At 43.0% G+C, this 16,021-nt stretch overlaps 2 protein-coding genes across 2 annotated transcripts in view; one reads left to right on the top strand and one right to left on the bottom strand.

Moving 5' to 3' along the window:
- The window catches only part of surf4 (surfeit 4), a 20,105-nt gene extending 13,378 nt beyond the window's left edge, over positions 1-6,727 (top strand). Inside the window, exons 4-6 of the mRNA XM_072240433.1 lie at positions 159-202; positions 2,129-2,315; positions 4,469-6,727. Coding sequence (XP_072096534.1) covers positions 159-202; positions 2,129-2,315; positions 4,469-4,735 — 498 coding nt within the window. The 3' untranslated portion in view covers positions 4,736-6,727. The remainder of the gene's footprint in view (positions 1-158; positions 203-2,128; positions 2,316-4,468) is intronic.
- Positions 5,371-16,021, bottom strand: surf2 (surfeit 2). Its single transcript, XM_072240434.1, has 6 exons — positions 15,877-16,021; positions 13,279-13,430; positions 12,457-12,560; positions 10,838-11,017; positions 8,964-9,070; positions 5,371-7,461 (listed from the first exon to the last, which is right to left on the bottom strand). Exons 1-6 carry the CDS (start codon positions 15,973-15,975, stop codon positions 7,384-7,386), a joined length of 720 nt encoding a protein of 239 aa, XP_072096535.1. The 5' UTR covers positions 15,976-16,021; the 3' UTR covers positions 5,371-7,383.

The following is a 16,021-nucleotide window of genomic DNA, read 5'->3' as shown; positions in this document are numbered from 1 at the left end:
TCCATCTCTTTTTTTGAATCTTTGCAAAGTGACCATTTCCACTCAGGCACCCTAGTGAGGCAAAGCTCCATTCAGTATGAGTTGTACTTTATTCCCCTGCACCTGGAGGGGGTGAACATAGGTTGGTGGACACTAACTCTTTGTTTTTTTGATTCCAGACTATTGCCTACAGCATTTTATGGGATCTGAAGTTCCTGATGAGGTGCGTCTCTTTTACTGGTGCAGTGTGCCGCATCCTGTACCTTATGCCTTTGCACTCCTGTGAAACTGCATCCTTTAGAGGGCAGCTCCAAGGATTGGGCGATAAATGCTGACATTTTGAGAATAAGTCAACCCCTAGAGCAGGGGTAGGCAACCTTGCGAGCAATTTTTTTCCTTATTCTTAGTGTTTCAGGTGACCACACTGATGGACGTGCGTCTTGTTACACTGGCCCCAGGTTCCGTTTCGTTCCAAACCAAACACTGGTATATACGAGTGACGGGAAGGCAGACTACCTTATTAATGTGTATTAGATACTCTCCGTGCACGCGCAGGTTTTCAGATGGGATTGTTCAAATTTGTAAACAGAAACAGCGTCACTGTGTTTTAACGAGAAATCCACGCTAAACATCCAGATATTTACATGTGCTATGATACTTCCTGAATAACTCCCGCTTCGAAATAAAATTGAAGAAAAAAAATTCCGATGGCAATGAATGCAAAACGCAGGAAGTTAGACACTGAGTGCCAAAATTGCCAAGATACTTAGACACTAGATTACTACTTCATCAAGCAAGCTGGGAAACCAGTTTCTCTCATTTGCCTAGAAAATGTTGCTGTGAAGAAGGTGGCAAATATCAAGCGACATTACGAGACCCACCATAGTGGAAATTTGAACAAGTTTACTGGGCAAGCAAGGAAAGATGAAGTTGAGCAAATGAAGGCTAGTTTTGGAAAACAAACGTCATTTTTTTGCCAAGAAAAGCAGTGAAAATTAAGGAAATACCCATGCCAGCTATGAAGTCTAAAAACGTATTGCAGAAAAGATGAAGCCTTTTACAGATGGAGAGTTTGTCAAAGAATGTTTACTGGCAGTGGTGGATATTGCTTGTCCTGAAAAGAAATCTTTATTTGCATCTATCAGCCTGTCAGCAAGAACGATCACACGGCGAGTTGAAGAAATATCAGCAGATGTTAAAATTTGTTTAAGGGATGCCTGCAACGAATTGCAATTTTTTTCAATTGCGCTTGATGAGAGCTTGGTCGTTTTGCTGATTTTCACTTGCATGCAAATGAGTTCAAGTTGTTTGCTACTCCATTTGATGTGGGAGTGGACACTGCATCAGATATTTTTCAAATGGAATTGATTGAGATGCAATGTTACAACATATTGAGATCGAAATTTCATTCTGAAGATGTGTCAGTGCTTGACTTCTATAGAAAATATATTCATCCAAGTGGGAAGTAGCCTAACTTAGTTGACCATGAAAAAAAGATAGCATCATTGTTTGGCAGCACTTATCTGTGTGAGCAATTATTTTTCAAAAATGAAGCACACCAAGAACCATTTGAGAACAAGATTGACTGATGCCCATCTGGATAATGTCTTGCTCTTGGCATCAACAAGTCTGACACCCAATATTGAGAAGGTTCAAGCAACAAATAGTAACTTTCACATTGTTTTATTGACTGTTTGCATTAAAGTTTTATGTTTTATTATACTTAATTTACCACCATTCAGTGCATCGTGTTCATACGTTTTATTCTTTGTGTCCTTTTAATAGATTCATAAGATGCTTTGATTGAAATAAATTACAACTAAACTGAGTTCTTTGATTACTAATTGGCATCCTTGGTTAATTATGAATGATTTTCTAGCATGCATTATTCATTAATTTGAGGCAAAACATAACTAGATGTATTTAAATGGATAATTCCCATATTCTAAGTTTTTTATGGTATTTATCTGGCCCACCGTCCGCTCAGTAATACGCGATCCGGTCCATAAAGGCAAAAAGGTTGCCGACCCCTGCCCTAGAGTAAACACCTTGTTGTTGTCAGCGATGTAGAAGCATGTTTCTACTTAACGTGTCAGTGTCCTAGTGGAGCTGCGTATTAATTCCCTGATTTCCCCCCCGCTGTTATTAGGAACCTCGCACTTGGAGGTGGTTTGCTGCTATTGCTTGCTGAGTCCCGGTCAGAAGGTAAAAGCATGTTCGCTGGAGTTCCAACAATCAAGGAGAGTTCACCGAAACAGTACATGCAACTCGGGGGCCGGGTGCTGCTGGTCCTGATGTTCATGACCTTGCTGCACTTCAGCTCTAGTTTCTTCTCGGTAAGCCTGCTGACCAGGGCAGCGCGCGCAATTGATATATTCGTGCAAGATTTGAACCAACACGTAGCTAGCAGAACCTGGAAGCAATGCACAGTTCCAGAGTGGTCTGATAATAAAGCAAAAACAACGTACCTTCTGGTGTTCTCTCCTTTTCCTTTCCACATTTGGGACTTGTGTCATATCTTGATACTTGTATAATAATCCCATTTAAATTTATATAAGATTATTGGACGTGGTATCTGTCTAAACGTCTTGAATTTAAATTAGCAAAATGTCCCCAGGGAGTATAATAACAATGAGCACCAGATCACCAATTATGGGGACAGTTGGAAGGGTGAACAGGAGTGATCTTTATGGACTTATTCCCAATTTTTTTTTTTAGCAGCAAGATTAATTTTTTGTAAAAAGTATTTAATGTATTTTGGCAAAGCTGAAAATTAGAGTGCAACTCTTGCATTATGTGGACAAATAGCTCTTTTAGGAAACAATATAGTTCAGTTAGCTACTTTGAAATAATATTTGGGCATTTGGATATGATAGCACTCAAATCCAAGGTAGAACAGCCTGACTTGGTATCGATTTCAGAGTATTTACATTCCTCTGTGTTCTCCCTAACCGTTCTCACTTTTTCTTGGTTTTCTTTTTGACTGACTCCATCAACCCCCTTAACCAGGCGACCCCTACAGTTATTCCATGGCCCTGAGATTCTCTTTGTACTCAACGTTCCTCTCCCACCCTCTCTGCAACTGAAAACTAATCTCTTCCCTGTGCTCAACTCTGTTTCTCTGTTCACATATGCAGCCTAATACGCTATGTTTCCAATGTTTTCTGTTTGTATTTGAGATTCTTCAATTGTCCACTTGTCCTCTCTCAATGCACAATGTTTGTTTATTTTCTGGGACAATATATCCCTAGGTTTATATGTTGGCTCCAGGATGAGGGATTTATCTTGAATGGTCGTTTTGTTCTAGCTTTCCCAAAAATCCAAAATTGTATGGCCAATATGTGACTTTGACTATTCTGACAGTTTATTCCCAGGGTTCATGCATCAGAGTCCCCTCTTGGTCTGACACTCTTGCTTGTGTCCATTGAAGGGAGAGATCAGTAACAGGGCTGGATGAGGCTGGTGTGTGAGTGATTAGATCTAAGGTAGTTGGTATGAGGGTTAGAAATGATTTGGGAGAGAAAAATAAATCACCCAAGGGGTGGTGGGAGTCGGAACTTGAGGTATGCAGTATTAGGGCTGGTAGCCTGGGCTAGCAGCGTTTGTGTATTTCTTTCTGTTGACCTCAGTGCATGAGGGGCTTGTAAATACACTTTTCATGTGGGGAGACCAAAATTAAGAGCCAGAATTAAAATTAACTGTAAAACAAAAAAGGGTTGTGACAGTGCCAGGCCTTAATGAAATCATTTGTACTTGCCTCATTCTGCCCATCTCTACTTTTCATTCAGTCCTGTGAATCTACAAATTCTGTTAATGAATTAATTATTTTTTAAGTTGTTACATTTGTTTTTTTTACCATCTTTATGGGCAACACATTCCAGAACATAATGTTTTTTTTGTCTGAAATGATAACTTCCCTCCTGTAGCCTTTTTTTTTTCTGTAAATCAGTTTGTCCTGTGTTGTAAATACAATTCTATGGGCAGTCATAGAGATTCAGCCCTCTGAGCTTGGATTGACCATCGAACTTCCATTTACACTAATCCTACTTTGATGCTTTTTTATAATTCTCCTCCCACATTCTCATAGCTCTTGACAAGTTCTACCATTTGCCTTCACGCCAGGGGCAGTTTACAATGACCAATGTGCCGGCCCACATTTTTTGGGATGTCGGAGGAAACCAGGTCACCTGGAAGAAACCTACATGGTCACAGGGAAAATGTGCAAACTCCACACAAAGAGCAGCCAGCTCTGTCACTAATGCACCTAATGAAGCTGCCACGATATTCTAAAATATGGTGCTCTTGTGGCTGAGTAGCCTACTGGCCCACTCTACTAGCCTCGCACACTGAGACTGCAGTACTCGCTGAGCAATCCTAGTTCAGAATCAGCGTATCGGGGATCAGTAAGAGTTTTAGTGTACTTTTAAAGTTGATTATTTATCCCTGTTGGCACTTGCAGTATGTTTGATTTTGATTCTTTCCCATGCAGATTATCCAGAATGTTGTGGGAACAGGATTGATTGTCTTAGTGGCGATTGGATTCAAAACCAAGCTGGCAGCTCTAACCCTGGTCATCTGGCTTTTCAGCCTCAATCTCTACTTCAATGCATTCTGGACTGTCCCCACCTACAAGCCCATGCATGACTTCCTCAAGTATGACTTCTTCCAGAGCATGTCTGTGATCGGAGGGCTCCTTCTTGTGGTGGCCCTGGGCCCCGGTGGTGTGTCTATGGATGAAAAGAAGAAAGAGTGGTGATTGGTGTAACGTCTCCAAAGCCACAGCCCTTTCATCTCCCTTTTCCCCTGCTCTCTCATTGTTCCCTCAACCTCCCCTCTTTTCCTCCTCTCCCCAGTGAACACTATTTTGTACTGTTTGTGTGATTCTACCCAGACTTCAGTGTATTTGCATATTCAGGGTATATACTGCTCCACTATTCATTTTGGTAACATCACAGAACAGAGCCTTAATCTTTGATTTCACCCATTGAAAAGTAAATTAAAATCTCACCGTAAGATCTATTTATAGTTCACACTTTAAACATTGTGTGATTCTGTAATAAAGAGTGAGCCCACCCCTTAAAAAATGAAGTAAACCCACAATTTTGGCTCCGGCTGTTGTGGAGTGAGCTCTCTTTATATATTCATCTCTTGAGAAGAACTGAGCGAAGATATTGAAATTTTTCCTGTTCTCTTAGGTTGCAATCTGCAGCTGGCTGACAAAAGTCTTAATTACTGTAGAATACATCTCAGTATAATGGTTACATTCTCAAAAGGGGTTGCAACAATATCCCTTAATACAAAAGAACACTATACCATAGTTGTGTACCCTATCTTATCTCCTACCCCGACAGCTTTTGTACGCAAGATAATAATTAGGATTGGGAGATCTGGTTAAAAGTTAATGTATCCATTTGGATTGATATTTTTAATTATATGTTACATTTACACTGCCAAAGCTCTTTATCCCCCCACCCTCTCGTTCCCCAGAGCAGAGGTAGGTGGAGGCTATGAGTCAAGCTTTTACAGATTGTAGTTCACCAAGTCCAACCTCTGACAGCAAGATTTAAAGTTAATAATGCAGGCTGCCCTGTCATCGCGCATAGCAGGCCAGGCAGTTCCGAAAGGTTGACAGTTCTGGCCATCTGGCCTGTGTTGAGATAGATAATGGAAACTGAGGGTTCCATTGCCAGGATTCATTTCACCTGGTGGTCTATGCCAAAAAGGTTATGTGCATGTTCAGCTTGGTTTTATAACAGTAATTATGTTAATGTGTGCACTGATTAATGTACTTCAGTCCATCTTCATTGTTGAAAATCCTGCTGTCATTCTCTGTAGTCACGCAAGGAAAATGGCTCCCTTGTTTGAGATTCCAAGTGATGACCCGTGCCCACGAAACCCACATTCCGATGTAGACGATGCCCTTCCGAAGAAAGATATCAGGTTTCACTAACCAGCGTAAAAGAGGTGAATTGCTAAATGAAGTCTGACCATCTTAACAAAGAACATCTACATTGCCTGCACTGTCAATCAATGATTTGTGAATTGGATGAACATGGGGGAACCTAGACACTAATTCCCAAAGGGCAAGTCTTGGTCTCGCAGTCCAAGATGTTACTTTAACCACATCATCTTTTCTTTTAGCTTGAGTTTTGGTTTCTACAGGTGAGCTGTGGGGAAGCAGCAAGAGAAGCTAGTTGACAGGTGGCCCTTTAAAAGTTTGTCTCCAAAGAGGATGGCACAATATTATTGTGCAGTTGCCCTAAGCAGTCCCTGGCTGTACACTGCTGATTGCAGTGGCTCCTGCAGGAACTTGCTTGTGCAGGTTCGACTTGGATATAAAGCCTTGTGTATTCATACAGTTCATTCTCACTCCTGACACTAGCTAGCAGCTTTGGGCCTGGAGGTCCTTGGCAGGATGTGGGAGCGGAGACAAATTATTTATATAATACAGCAATAAGGATGGACTCTTGCTCAAAATACTGTGGAGTAAATTGTCAGTATTAGTCAACGTGCCTGACTGGGTGGGGAAGGGGAGGCGAAACTGCACTCAGCTGGAGAACCTTCACACAGGATTGCGTTTTGTTTTTACGCATCAAGTACAAGTTCCTTGGTGCTGATGTGCGCTCTGTCATACAGTCTGCTCCTGCCCCAGGGGCAATAAGAGCTACAAAAGGTCAGGAACCTTCAGAAATTGTGATGTCAAGTTTTAGTTGTTGAAATAAAAGCTTTGATTCCTTTCCCCACCCTTCATATTGTGATGTGTGCAGTTTTATTTCCAAATGAATTGCTGTGGAGTTAGTTGCACTTCTAGTCTGTGTTGGATCAATTCAATAGTCCTGGATAGCACCTTCCACACCTGCCAGGACAAGGGCAGCAATGCACTGATAATCCTTCTCTTATATTATCCTGATTGAGCAGAACCAGGTTGCTCCTTCCATCATCACCCTGACTACTGTAAATGTTCATTGACTCTTTCATGGGAAAGTGCAGCTCAGTGACCTTTCCACGAGGTTACCTAAATTACTTGGCAGTATTAGAGGTTTTTGTGGGCATATCTAATTTTCACAATCAATTTACCTTTTGACAGAATTTAAATTCCAAAACATCAGCAGTTCAATTTGAACCAAGTCAAGTTCAAAATCCAGGCTCTTGGCTTACTGATGTGATACCACAGTAACCCCCATCGACATCCCAGTGAAATTCAGCATTGTTGTGAACAAGAGGAATAAATTTTTTCCACAGCAGTCCAAAGACCATGTGGAGGAAGAGAAAGCTCAGCCTTTGCATTTACCAAATCTGCTTTACTTTACAAAAACTGTACAGTGAACATGTATCCTGCATGGCAGCAGACATGTAGAAAATGTTATCTTCCAGAATCAGTTCCATTTTCCAGCTTTGTCGTTTCTAAAACTTCCTGCCGTTGCTAGATTTGCCAGCAAGTCCTTTCTTCAATTTCTTCTTAATAAAATGATTCTCCTCTGTCTGTATAAAAGGGATGAGGAGAAACAATGGTGTAATAAGTAATAATTTTTACTGCAAAAAATATTCATTACAGGTTATTCAGCTTCTCAACTGGCTCGGCCAAGACAGCATTGCTTTTCTGCACCTGGAGGACTTATCTATTAATTCTTCCAGATCCTCTCATTTGACATTTGAGGTGCACTGGACTGGGAAACAGGACTGGTTTGGGTGACACAAAGATGAGCCCATTGAGATATTATGATAACAGTGACAATACTTAAACTCTCCTTGGATCTTTTGAAATTATGAAAGGCGATATACTTTGTGGAGTGATTGCTGGTAACAAACAGTGGTTTGAGTATCTCTGAAACTGCTGATCTAGGATTTTCATACACAACAGTCTAGAGTTTACAGAGAATGGCGAGAGAAATAGCCAGACTGGTTCAAGCTGTCAGGAAGGTAATAACCATGTTACACAGAAGTGCAGAATATCTCAATGTACAATGTGTTGAACCATGAACATGCACTCAATGGTGACTTTATTATGTCCAGGAATTACCTAAAGTGGCCACTGCAGAAATGCAAATCCATCACTAAAATTGGGCCAACTCACACAAGCTGAAACAATTCATATCAGAGGTTGCTACTTCCAAACTGTTCCAGGTCAATTCTCCATTTTGACAAAGGATTTAGATACTGAAGCACAGAAATCACTACTAGCTATTTAGCAGTGAAATCTGGTTGAGCCCCATTTAGAGTGATACTGTCAGTTCTTGGGTGGTGCGTCGCAGGAAAGGAATGTTTGCAATAGGACGGGAGGCAGAATGCTATAGTCCAAATTGCATCAGGACAAGTATACAAGCTCATCTTGTAATTCCCCAAGGGTCGAGGACGGCCGGTGATCTAATTGAGTGGTTTAAGATTAAAATGTGAAGGGAGAATACAAAATAGGGGGTCAAAAACTTTAAACTGATCGGCAACGTCAGAATGTAGTCAACTATTAAAATCAGGGCCCCCATCCCTTTATAAATAATAATTTAGAGGATCAATTGAAAATCTCAAAAGTGGTGAGTGGAATTATTAATCAGGGCAGGTGAAGATGGAGATCAAACGTGATCCAAGTGTGTTTCCCAACAAGCTAAAGAGGCCAAGTGACCCCAACAGTACCCAACATGGCTAACACGAGAGGGCACAGTTCTAAGGTGCCTGGAAGTAGGTACAGAGGAGATGTCAGGGGTATGTTTTCTTACACAGAGAGTGGTGAGTGTGTGAAATGGGCTGTCGGCGACGGTGGTGGAGGTGGATACGATAGGGTCTTTTAAGAGACTCCTGGACAGGTACATGGAGCTCAGAAAAATAGAGGGCTATGGTAACCCTGGGTAATTTCTAAAGTACGTACATGTTCGGCACAGCATTGTGGGCCAAAGGGCCTGTATTGTGCTGTAGGTTTTCTATGTTTCTAGTGCCAAAGAACTCAGACGTTGAGTAGTTTTGCTCTTGGTGAGCAGAGATACAATGCTTACATTTTTCCGCTTCCTTGGCGATGGTGCCACGACCTCCATCTCATCAGGGATATGTTCATTCATTTCAGCCTCCTCCCCCGTTGCTTCTGGCCTGCTAAACAAGTGCTCTGAAAGGCAAACTTGAATTGTTAGAGCGCCCCTTGGGGGCTCACGCATGAATAATGCCAGTAGAGATGGGTAGTCAGGGTGCTGAGGGAGTAAGAGCTGGATTAACAGAGAGGCACTGATGATGGGAGGGGTTACTTGGTCATTGTACTGGGGATTATCCATTCAGTAACAGGTTACCAGGGCACAGTTAACTGAATGACTGAGGCAAATATCATCAGGGGAGATCAGTACCATAACGGAGTGTGTATTTACCCAATAAACCATTCAGTAAGAGTTATGATTTACATAGAAAGATCCCATAAACTGCAATAAGGGGATAAGGCGCAAATTTTTGACTGCAGTGATTTATTCTGAACAGGAATTCACTGCCGGGAATTATAAGTGGGACAGGGCCTTGAGAAACTTTCAAGTGCATGGCAACAAGAATGGGGAGATGGGCTGACCAGATAAACTTTTAAAAAGGGTCACAAAATTTACAATGGAGTGACCTGGGCAGGAGGGTTTGAGGCTGGGACTATTCCACCTCCTCCTCCCCCCCCCCCCCCCCAAGAGTACAGGCAGCCAAGTACTGACCATTTAGAAGCGTAAAAAAAAAATCACGAGGCAAAGATGAGGTGAACGGTTACTAGGTAGGGGGATGGGAGTCTAAAACTAGAGGGAGTAGGTTTAAGGCAGCAGTCCCCAACCACTGGGCCGCAAAGCATATGCTACCGGGCCATGAGGAAACGATATGAGTCAGCTGCACCTTTCCTCATTCCCTGTCACGCACTGTTGAACTTGAACATCCCGTTGCCAACTGTCCCGTATTAGCCGGGACATCCTGTATATTGGGTTAAATTGGTTTGTCCCATATGGGACCGCTCTTGCCCCATATTTCCCTGGCTAAGGTAGAGCGTTCCTACGAAACCTTTCGTGCCAAAATGGCGTAAAGCAAAGAAGCAATTGCCATTAATTTATATGGGAAAAATTTTTGAGCATTCCCAGACCCAAAAAATAACCTAACAAATCATACCAAATAACACATAAAACCGAAAATAAATAACACTAACATATAGTAAAAGCAGGAATGATATGATAAATACACAGCCTATATAAAGTAGAAATAATGTATGTACAGTGTAGTCGGGAAGATGAAGGCAAAACCAATTTGTGGGGGGGAAATCGGCACGTACACACATGCACAAATCACATGCCTGCACAAGGCTTCACGGTCATGGTAGCCTTTCCTGGGGTAAAGTGTCCCGGGATTTGACTGCTACTTTTGTCCCTTTTTTGGGAGTGAGAAAGTTGGCAACCCTAACTGTAAAAGACATGTTGAGGTGAGTTTAACCCTACTTGAAAACCATCCCCAGCCCACCCCCTGGTCGGCCGGTCCGCAAGAATATCGTCAGTATTAAACCGGTCCGCAGTGCAAAAATGGTGGGGGACCCCTGGTTTAAGGTGAGTGGGAGATTTAAAAAGGGACCTGGTGGCAGCCTTTTCACGGGAGGCCAGATCACTGAAAAGAACTGCCTTGGAAAGGTAGAACTACAAGTGTAAAAGACTAACTTACTAGGTAGGTGGGTAAAGTTTAGGGGGATATGGCCGAACACAGACACATGGGACGAGCACAGGCAGGCAGCTTGGTTGGCATGGATGATTATCAAAGGCCCTGCTTCCATGCTGTCTAACTGCATCCATCGGCCTTCTTCATTAACAAACGCATGGCTCCATCAACAGTGAAGTTCAGATTAAAGGCAGCACCCCTCAAGTCAGCATATACTCACCTGGGTACAGATCGCTCAAGCTGTCGTCTGAATAGTCACTCTCACTCCCTCCACTCTCACTAGGCTCCCAGAACTCCTTAGATTTGTGGCGTGATTCCTTACTAGGCTCTTGAGTCCGATTTTTCTTTTGCGATAGAGGGGCTGGGACGAAGGGGACCCCCAGAGCTACAGCCTCCTCATCTGGACAAGGGTACAGGAACAAGGCACCAGGTCAAGACTAGCCCCTGGAGTACAATAGACCTGCAATCAAGGCCCTCCCAAGGAGCCAGTTACTAGCTGGGATCCAGCCCAGGGATTAAAATTGTTGAGAGGATGTTTATTTAGTTGCAAATACCACCACTGCCCGTAAAGCATTAAGCAAAAAGCAATACTGGCCACAAAGATTCAGTAAACGCCCAGATACAATTTAATGTGGATAAATGTGAGGTTATCCACTTTGGTGGCAAAAACAGGAAAACAGATTATCTGAAAGATGGCCGATTAGGAAAAGGAGAGGCGCAACGAGACCTGGGTGTCATTATACACCAGTCATTGAAAGTGGGCATGCAGGTACAGCAGGCAGTGAAAAAGGTGAATGGTAGGTTGGCATTCAGAGCAAGAGGATTTGAGTACAGGAGCAGGGGGGGTTCTACTGCAGTTGTACAAGGCCTTGGTGAGACCACACCTGGAGTATTGTATGCAGTTTTGGTCCCCTAATCTGAGGAAAGACATTCTTGCCATAGAGGGAGTACAAAGAAGGTTCACCAGTTTGATTCCTGGGATGGCAGGACTTTCATAATGAAGAAAGACTGGATTGACTAGGCTTATACTCTCTGGAATTTAGAAGATTGAGGGGGGATCTTATTGAATCGTATAAAATTCTAAAGGGATTGGACAGGCTAGATGCAGGAAGATTGTTCCCAATGTTAGGGAAGTCCAGAACGAGGGGTCACAGTTTAAGGATAAAGGGGAAGCCTTTTAGGACCGAGATGAGGAAAAACTTCTTCACACAGAGAGTGGTGAATCTGTGGAATTCTCTGCCACGGGAGATAGTTGAGGCCAGTTCATTGGCTATATTTATGAGGGAGTTCGATATGGCCCTTGTGGCTAAAGGGATCGGGGGGTATGGAGGGAAGGCAAGTACAGGGTTCTGAGTTGGATGATCAGCCATGATCATACTGAATGGCGGTGCAGGCTCGAAGGGCCGAATGGCCTACTCCTGCACCTATTTTCTATGTTTCTATGATACTACACCACCAAAATATACAGTGGCAAGAAAATTAATGCAGAAAACCAGGTATTTGCAAAGGGCTCACAAACCTTTTCTTGCAATTGCATATCTGAGATGGTGTTACAGGCTGGAATCGAACCAAAAATCTGGGAGAGAGGATGGGGGGCGGGGGGGAGAAAGAGGTTTAAATACAGTATAATATATCTGGAAATAAGTTCTGAAGTGGATCGCCAGTATGGCAACAATGTTTATATCGGACGACAATTACTTCAGAGTGAATTGCAGAATAGTTCAATTGTGGAAATTGAAATGCACATAGCAGTTTACAATTATTGAAGCCTTAAAGTTATTCAGCTCGTGCGCCTTCTCTTCCCCGTGTCCCCCAAACTGTTTCGCATGGCTGACTCACATTTCTGCAGCGCTTTCTGATACCGTTTCCCGCCCACATGCCGGAGGACGTGTTGCGGAATCCTGTTAATGTGGCGGACTGTTAACTTGCAGAACAGCTGTAGCCTGAGAGAAAAAAAAAAGCACAGTGAAAGCTAAAGGGTGTTAGCATGGAATCACTGATAATCCCCATGTGCCACAGGTGCTTAAAAGCCAATGAAGAACGATCATGTTCAGCCATTTAAAATGGCAGGCAGGCAGGCAATCTGTGACCAGCAGTGTTCCCAACCTGGGATCCAGAGATCCCTCAGTTAATAGTAATGTCCCATAGCATAAAAAAGGTTGGGAACCCCTGCACTAGAGTAATTAAATAAACCACTAAATGTTGACTTTGGTCAAGGGATAAAAATTGCCTCTCAGTTTCTTTACACTCACAGTTTGAGAGACATCACCTCTATTAATGCAGCACTCCATCTACCCCATACTGGAAACAAAAGTCTAGAGTTGTGGGACTTCTAAGTGTTTGCTGGGTCAGCTGAGAGACTTGTTCTATATTCAGTCCATGCTTTTAGCCGGCCGGTGGTTTAGTGGCAGCCGCACCAGACCTAGAGGCAAGTGGTCCCGGGTTCGAATCCGGCCGGCTCCTTAAACGCTTTCTATCCCGCACTGGGTTGAGTGTTAGGCTAGCAACTCGGCCTTGTTTTAACAAAATAATTGAAAAGCGCTGAAGAAACAGCAGGGTTGATGCCTGACGCAGCGAGCAACAGCAATGGTCCAGCTAGTACTGCGTAATGTTTGGTTGCCTTAAACATGCAACAGATGAACTCAGAATTCTTGCACTTACGGATTTTTTGTGCTGGGCACGATGTGTGGCTCGAATTGACTGTAGTCAAATGGCTCTTTCGTCATCAGGCGCTGGTATTTCTTGCCCTTCGTGTAGGCCTGTAAATCAGCCAACCGGTATGGCAATTCATGCCCGGTCAGGGAACATTTCACCTTAAAAGGCACCAGAAACAAACACATTTACAATCCATAGTTTACACCAACTATCTCTGTGACTCTATTTAAGTTTAGAAGCTGACTTGTCTCAGTTAACATCTTGACCCCCATCTCTGGATGTTTGCCCCCCCTCGTAGGGCAGTACTATCATGGGACCATCATCTGCTCAGATTCATGGGAAGAGCAAAGGTGGTTCTCTGGTGAACTGGACCAAGATGTCTCTCGAAATCAAAATACACAATGGCTGGGATCTTTCTGTGTGCAGTTTGCAAGGATGACTCTACTCCACGATCCCAGCACATCTGTGCACGACCTTCTCCCCGAGATCCCGGTGGGAGGATTCAAGTGTCCTGCAGAACCAATGAGGGTCTGTGAATCAGTGATTCATTTCTCATTATGCACAGCAAATTCCAACCCAGTTTACATCAGAAATTACTGCTGAGTCCCACCAGTATTTTTGTAATTATTCCAATGAACTCCTAAAGCCAGCATTCCTTTATTTTATCAGTATTTTTAATCCAGCACTCTAGTGCTGGCTAAGACTCTTGGTAAATCAACAATTTTAACATTTTTTTTAAATCCTCAAAATCCCCCTTTCTAATATCCTTCATTTCTCACTTTTTCTTCATCCTTAGATTTAACTCTGATTTAATATGTTTCCAGCTGACAACATCTTAACTACCCAAGCCTCCTCTCCACCAGCCGGGACAGCCTTCCTTCCTTCCTTCTAAGGAATTCTTTAAAACCTCGTTGTTGAGTGCCATTGAGTCGTCTCATGGCGACCCTATTGATATCGTAGTTATCCCACGGGGCTTTCCTGGCAAGGTACAGAAGTAGGTTGCCAGGCCTTTCTTCCACACAGGTACTGCTGCTGCCCAGGATGGAAGCCAGCCAGATTCGAGCTCAGGACCATCTGCCCCGAAGTCCAGCGCTGATGCCTCAACCCCACCGGCCGGCCCCTTTAAAACTATGACATCTTTAAAACATCATCTAAACATCTGTCCTGATATTTTGTGTGTCATTTTCTTTTAACTGTAACTGTAAAGTAATAAGACCTTTACTGCAATAACACTCCTGCATTAAAAGTTGAAGTGCCTTTTACCGAGGCTTGTAAAGAAGCAACCACATTGCTTAAGGAATGGAGCCACACTCAGGTAAACATGGCAGATTTCTCGTTCCGAGGGTGCGTTAGTAAATTAATTTGCCCTTTACAAAAATCCAGCCGCTGCATTGTCACTTTTACCATGACGGGTGCCACAGCGGTGTGGTGGTAAGCTCAACACGATTACTGTTCGGGATGTCGGGAGTTCAGAGTTCGACTTCGGCATCCGCCATACAGAGTTTGTACGTTCACCCCGGGGAACGTGTGGGTTTTCTCTGGGTGCTCTGGTTCCCTCCCACAGTCCAGAGACCTACCGATTAGTAGGTTACTCGGTCATTGTAAATCGTCCCGTGATTAGGCTCAGATTAAATTTGGGGTTGTCGAGGGTTGCTAGGCAGCACAGCTCAAAGGGCTGGAATGGCCTATTCCCTGATGTATCTCAAAATGAAATAACTAACAGAAACAGCAGGAAAACCAAGGATTTGACAAGCATTCCCAATAAAGTGCTCAGTACTGATTCAAAGCAGCTTTCAAAAGGTAACAGTTGTTTCAAGAAAAAATATTGCACTGATATAAATGTAATGGAGTGAGATAAGCAGGTTGGCTCTTCCAAAGGGTTACCATGAATGGAACGAATTGCCCTACGGTAATAGTTTATGACAATAACTGGGAATATCTGATAGTCATCTGATGAAGGCTCTGGGTGTAAAATGTCAGCTCTTTATCCGTGCTGCCTGACTTGCCGAATTCCTGCAGCATTTTGTACGTGTCACTAGATTTCCAACAACTGCAGAATCTCGTGTTTCTGATAGCTGTCGGCACTTTTACAGACTGATGAAGTAGCAATACAAACAGCGGGAGAGTATCACCAAGGGCATACTGTTTTTTTTAACATATGTATAAATATAAAAAGCGATTACACAGCTGAAGTTCAGTTTAATTATCATTCAACCGTACACATGTATATTGCCAAACGAAACATTCCACTGGGTCTGGACCAAGGTGACAACACAGCACATATAACTCACACACATAACACAAAGTAATATTACCACAAATAAGTTAACAAATAATAGGAAACAAACACGACACAAACTAAGTTACATATCCAACACAAATTAACAATATAACAGCATTCAGCGTCAGGAATTGCTACTATCAGGAGCCAAAACAGGGAAATTTAACTATGAGGCCAGATATTTATCTACAATGCCCAGGACGATAGCTAAGAGCTCCAAAGAACAAATGTTTATTCCCGAACGTCCTTCTCCAATATTAAAGAAGGTTCGCTGGTTTATTCCTGCGGAGTGAGGGACAAAGGGTCTGGGTGCCTCCACTCACCCGGTTGTTACCGCACGGCTGCAGGGTTGGATGTTGCTGCAGGAAGGTAGTGAGGTCCGAGGACTCAGAACTCGAACTCGGATCGGACAGCGGCTCCATCTTCGCAAAGTCAATACTATCAGAACTGAAGGTAACTTAATTTCCG

Source organism: Mobula birostris, chromosome 22 (genome assembly GCF_030028105.1).
Source record: "Mobula birostris isolate sMobBir1 chromosome 22, sMobBir1.hap1, whole genome shotgun sequence".
Classification (NCBI taxonomy): domain Eukaryota; kingdom Metazoa; phylum Chordata; class Chondrichthyes; order Myliobatiformes; family Myliobatidae; genus Mobula; species Mobula birostris.
This window is presented reverse-complemented; position numbering and strand designations above follow the sequence as displayed.

What these genes read in the sequence shown, in the direction of transcription:
- surf2 (XM_072240434.1), bottom strand. Translation starts at nt 15,975, where the DNA reads ATGGAGCCGCTGTCCGATCCGAGTTCGAGTTCTGAGTCCTCGGACCTC. An exon ending in CTTGAGCGATCTGTACCCAG is followed by an intron (nt 9,071 to 10,837) that starts GTGAGTATATGC and finishes TTTGCCTTTCAG; the next exon opens with AGCACTTGTTTAGCAGGCCA. An exon ending in CGCCAAGGAAGCGGAAAAAT is followed by an intron (nt 7,462 to 8,963) that starts GTAAGCATTGTA and finishes CCTTTTATACAG; the next exon opens with ACAGAGGAGAATCATTTTAT.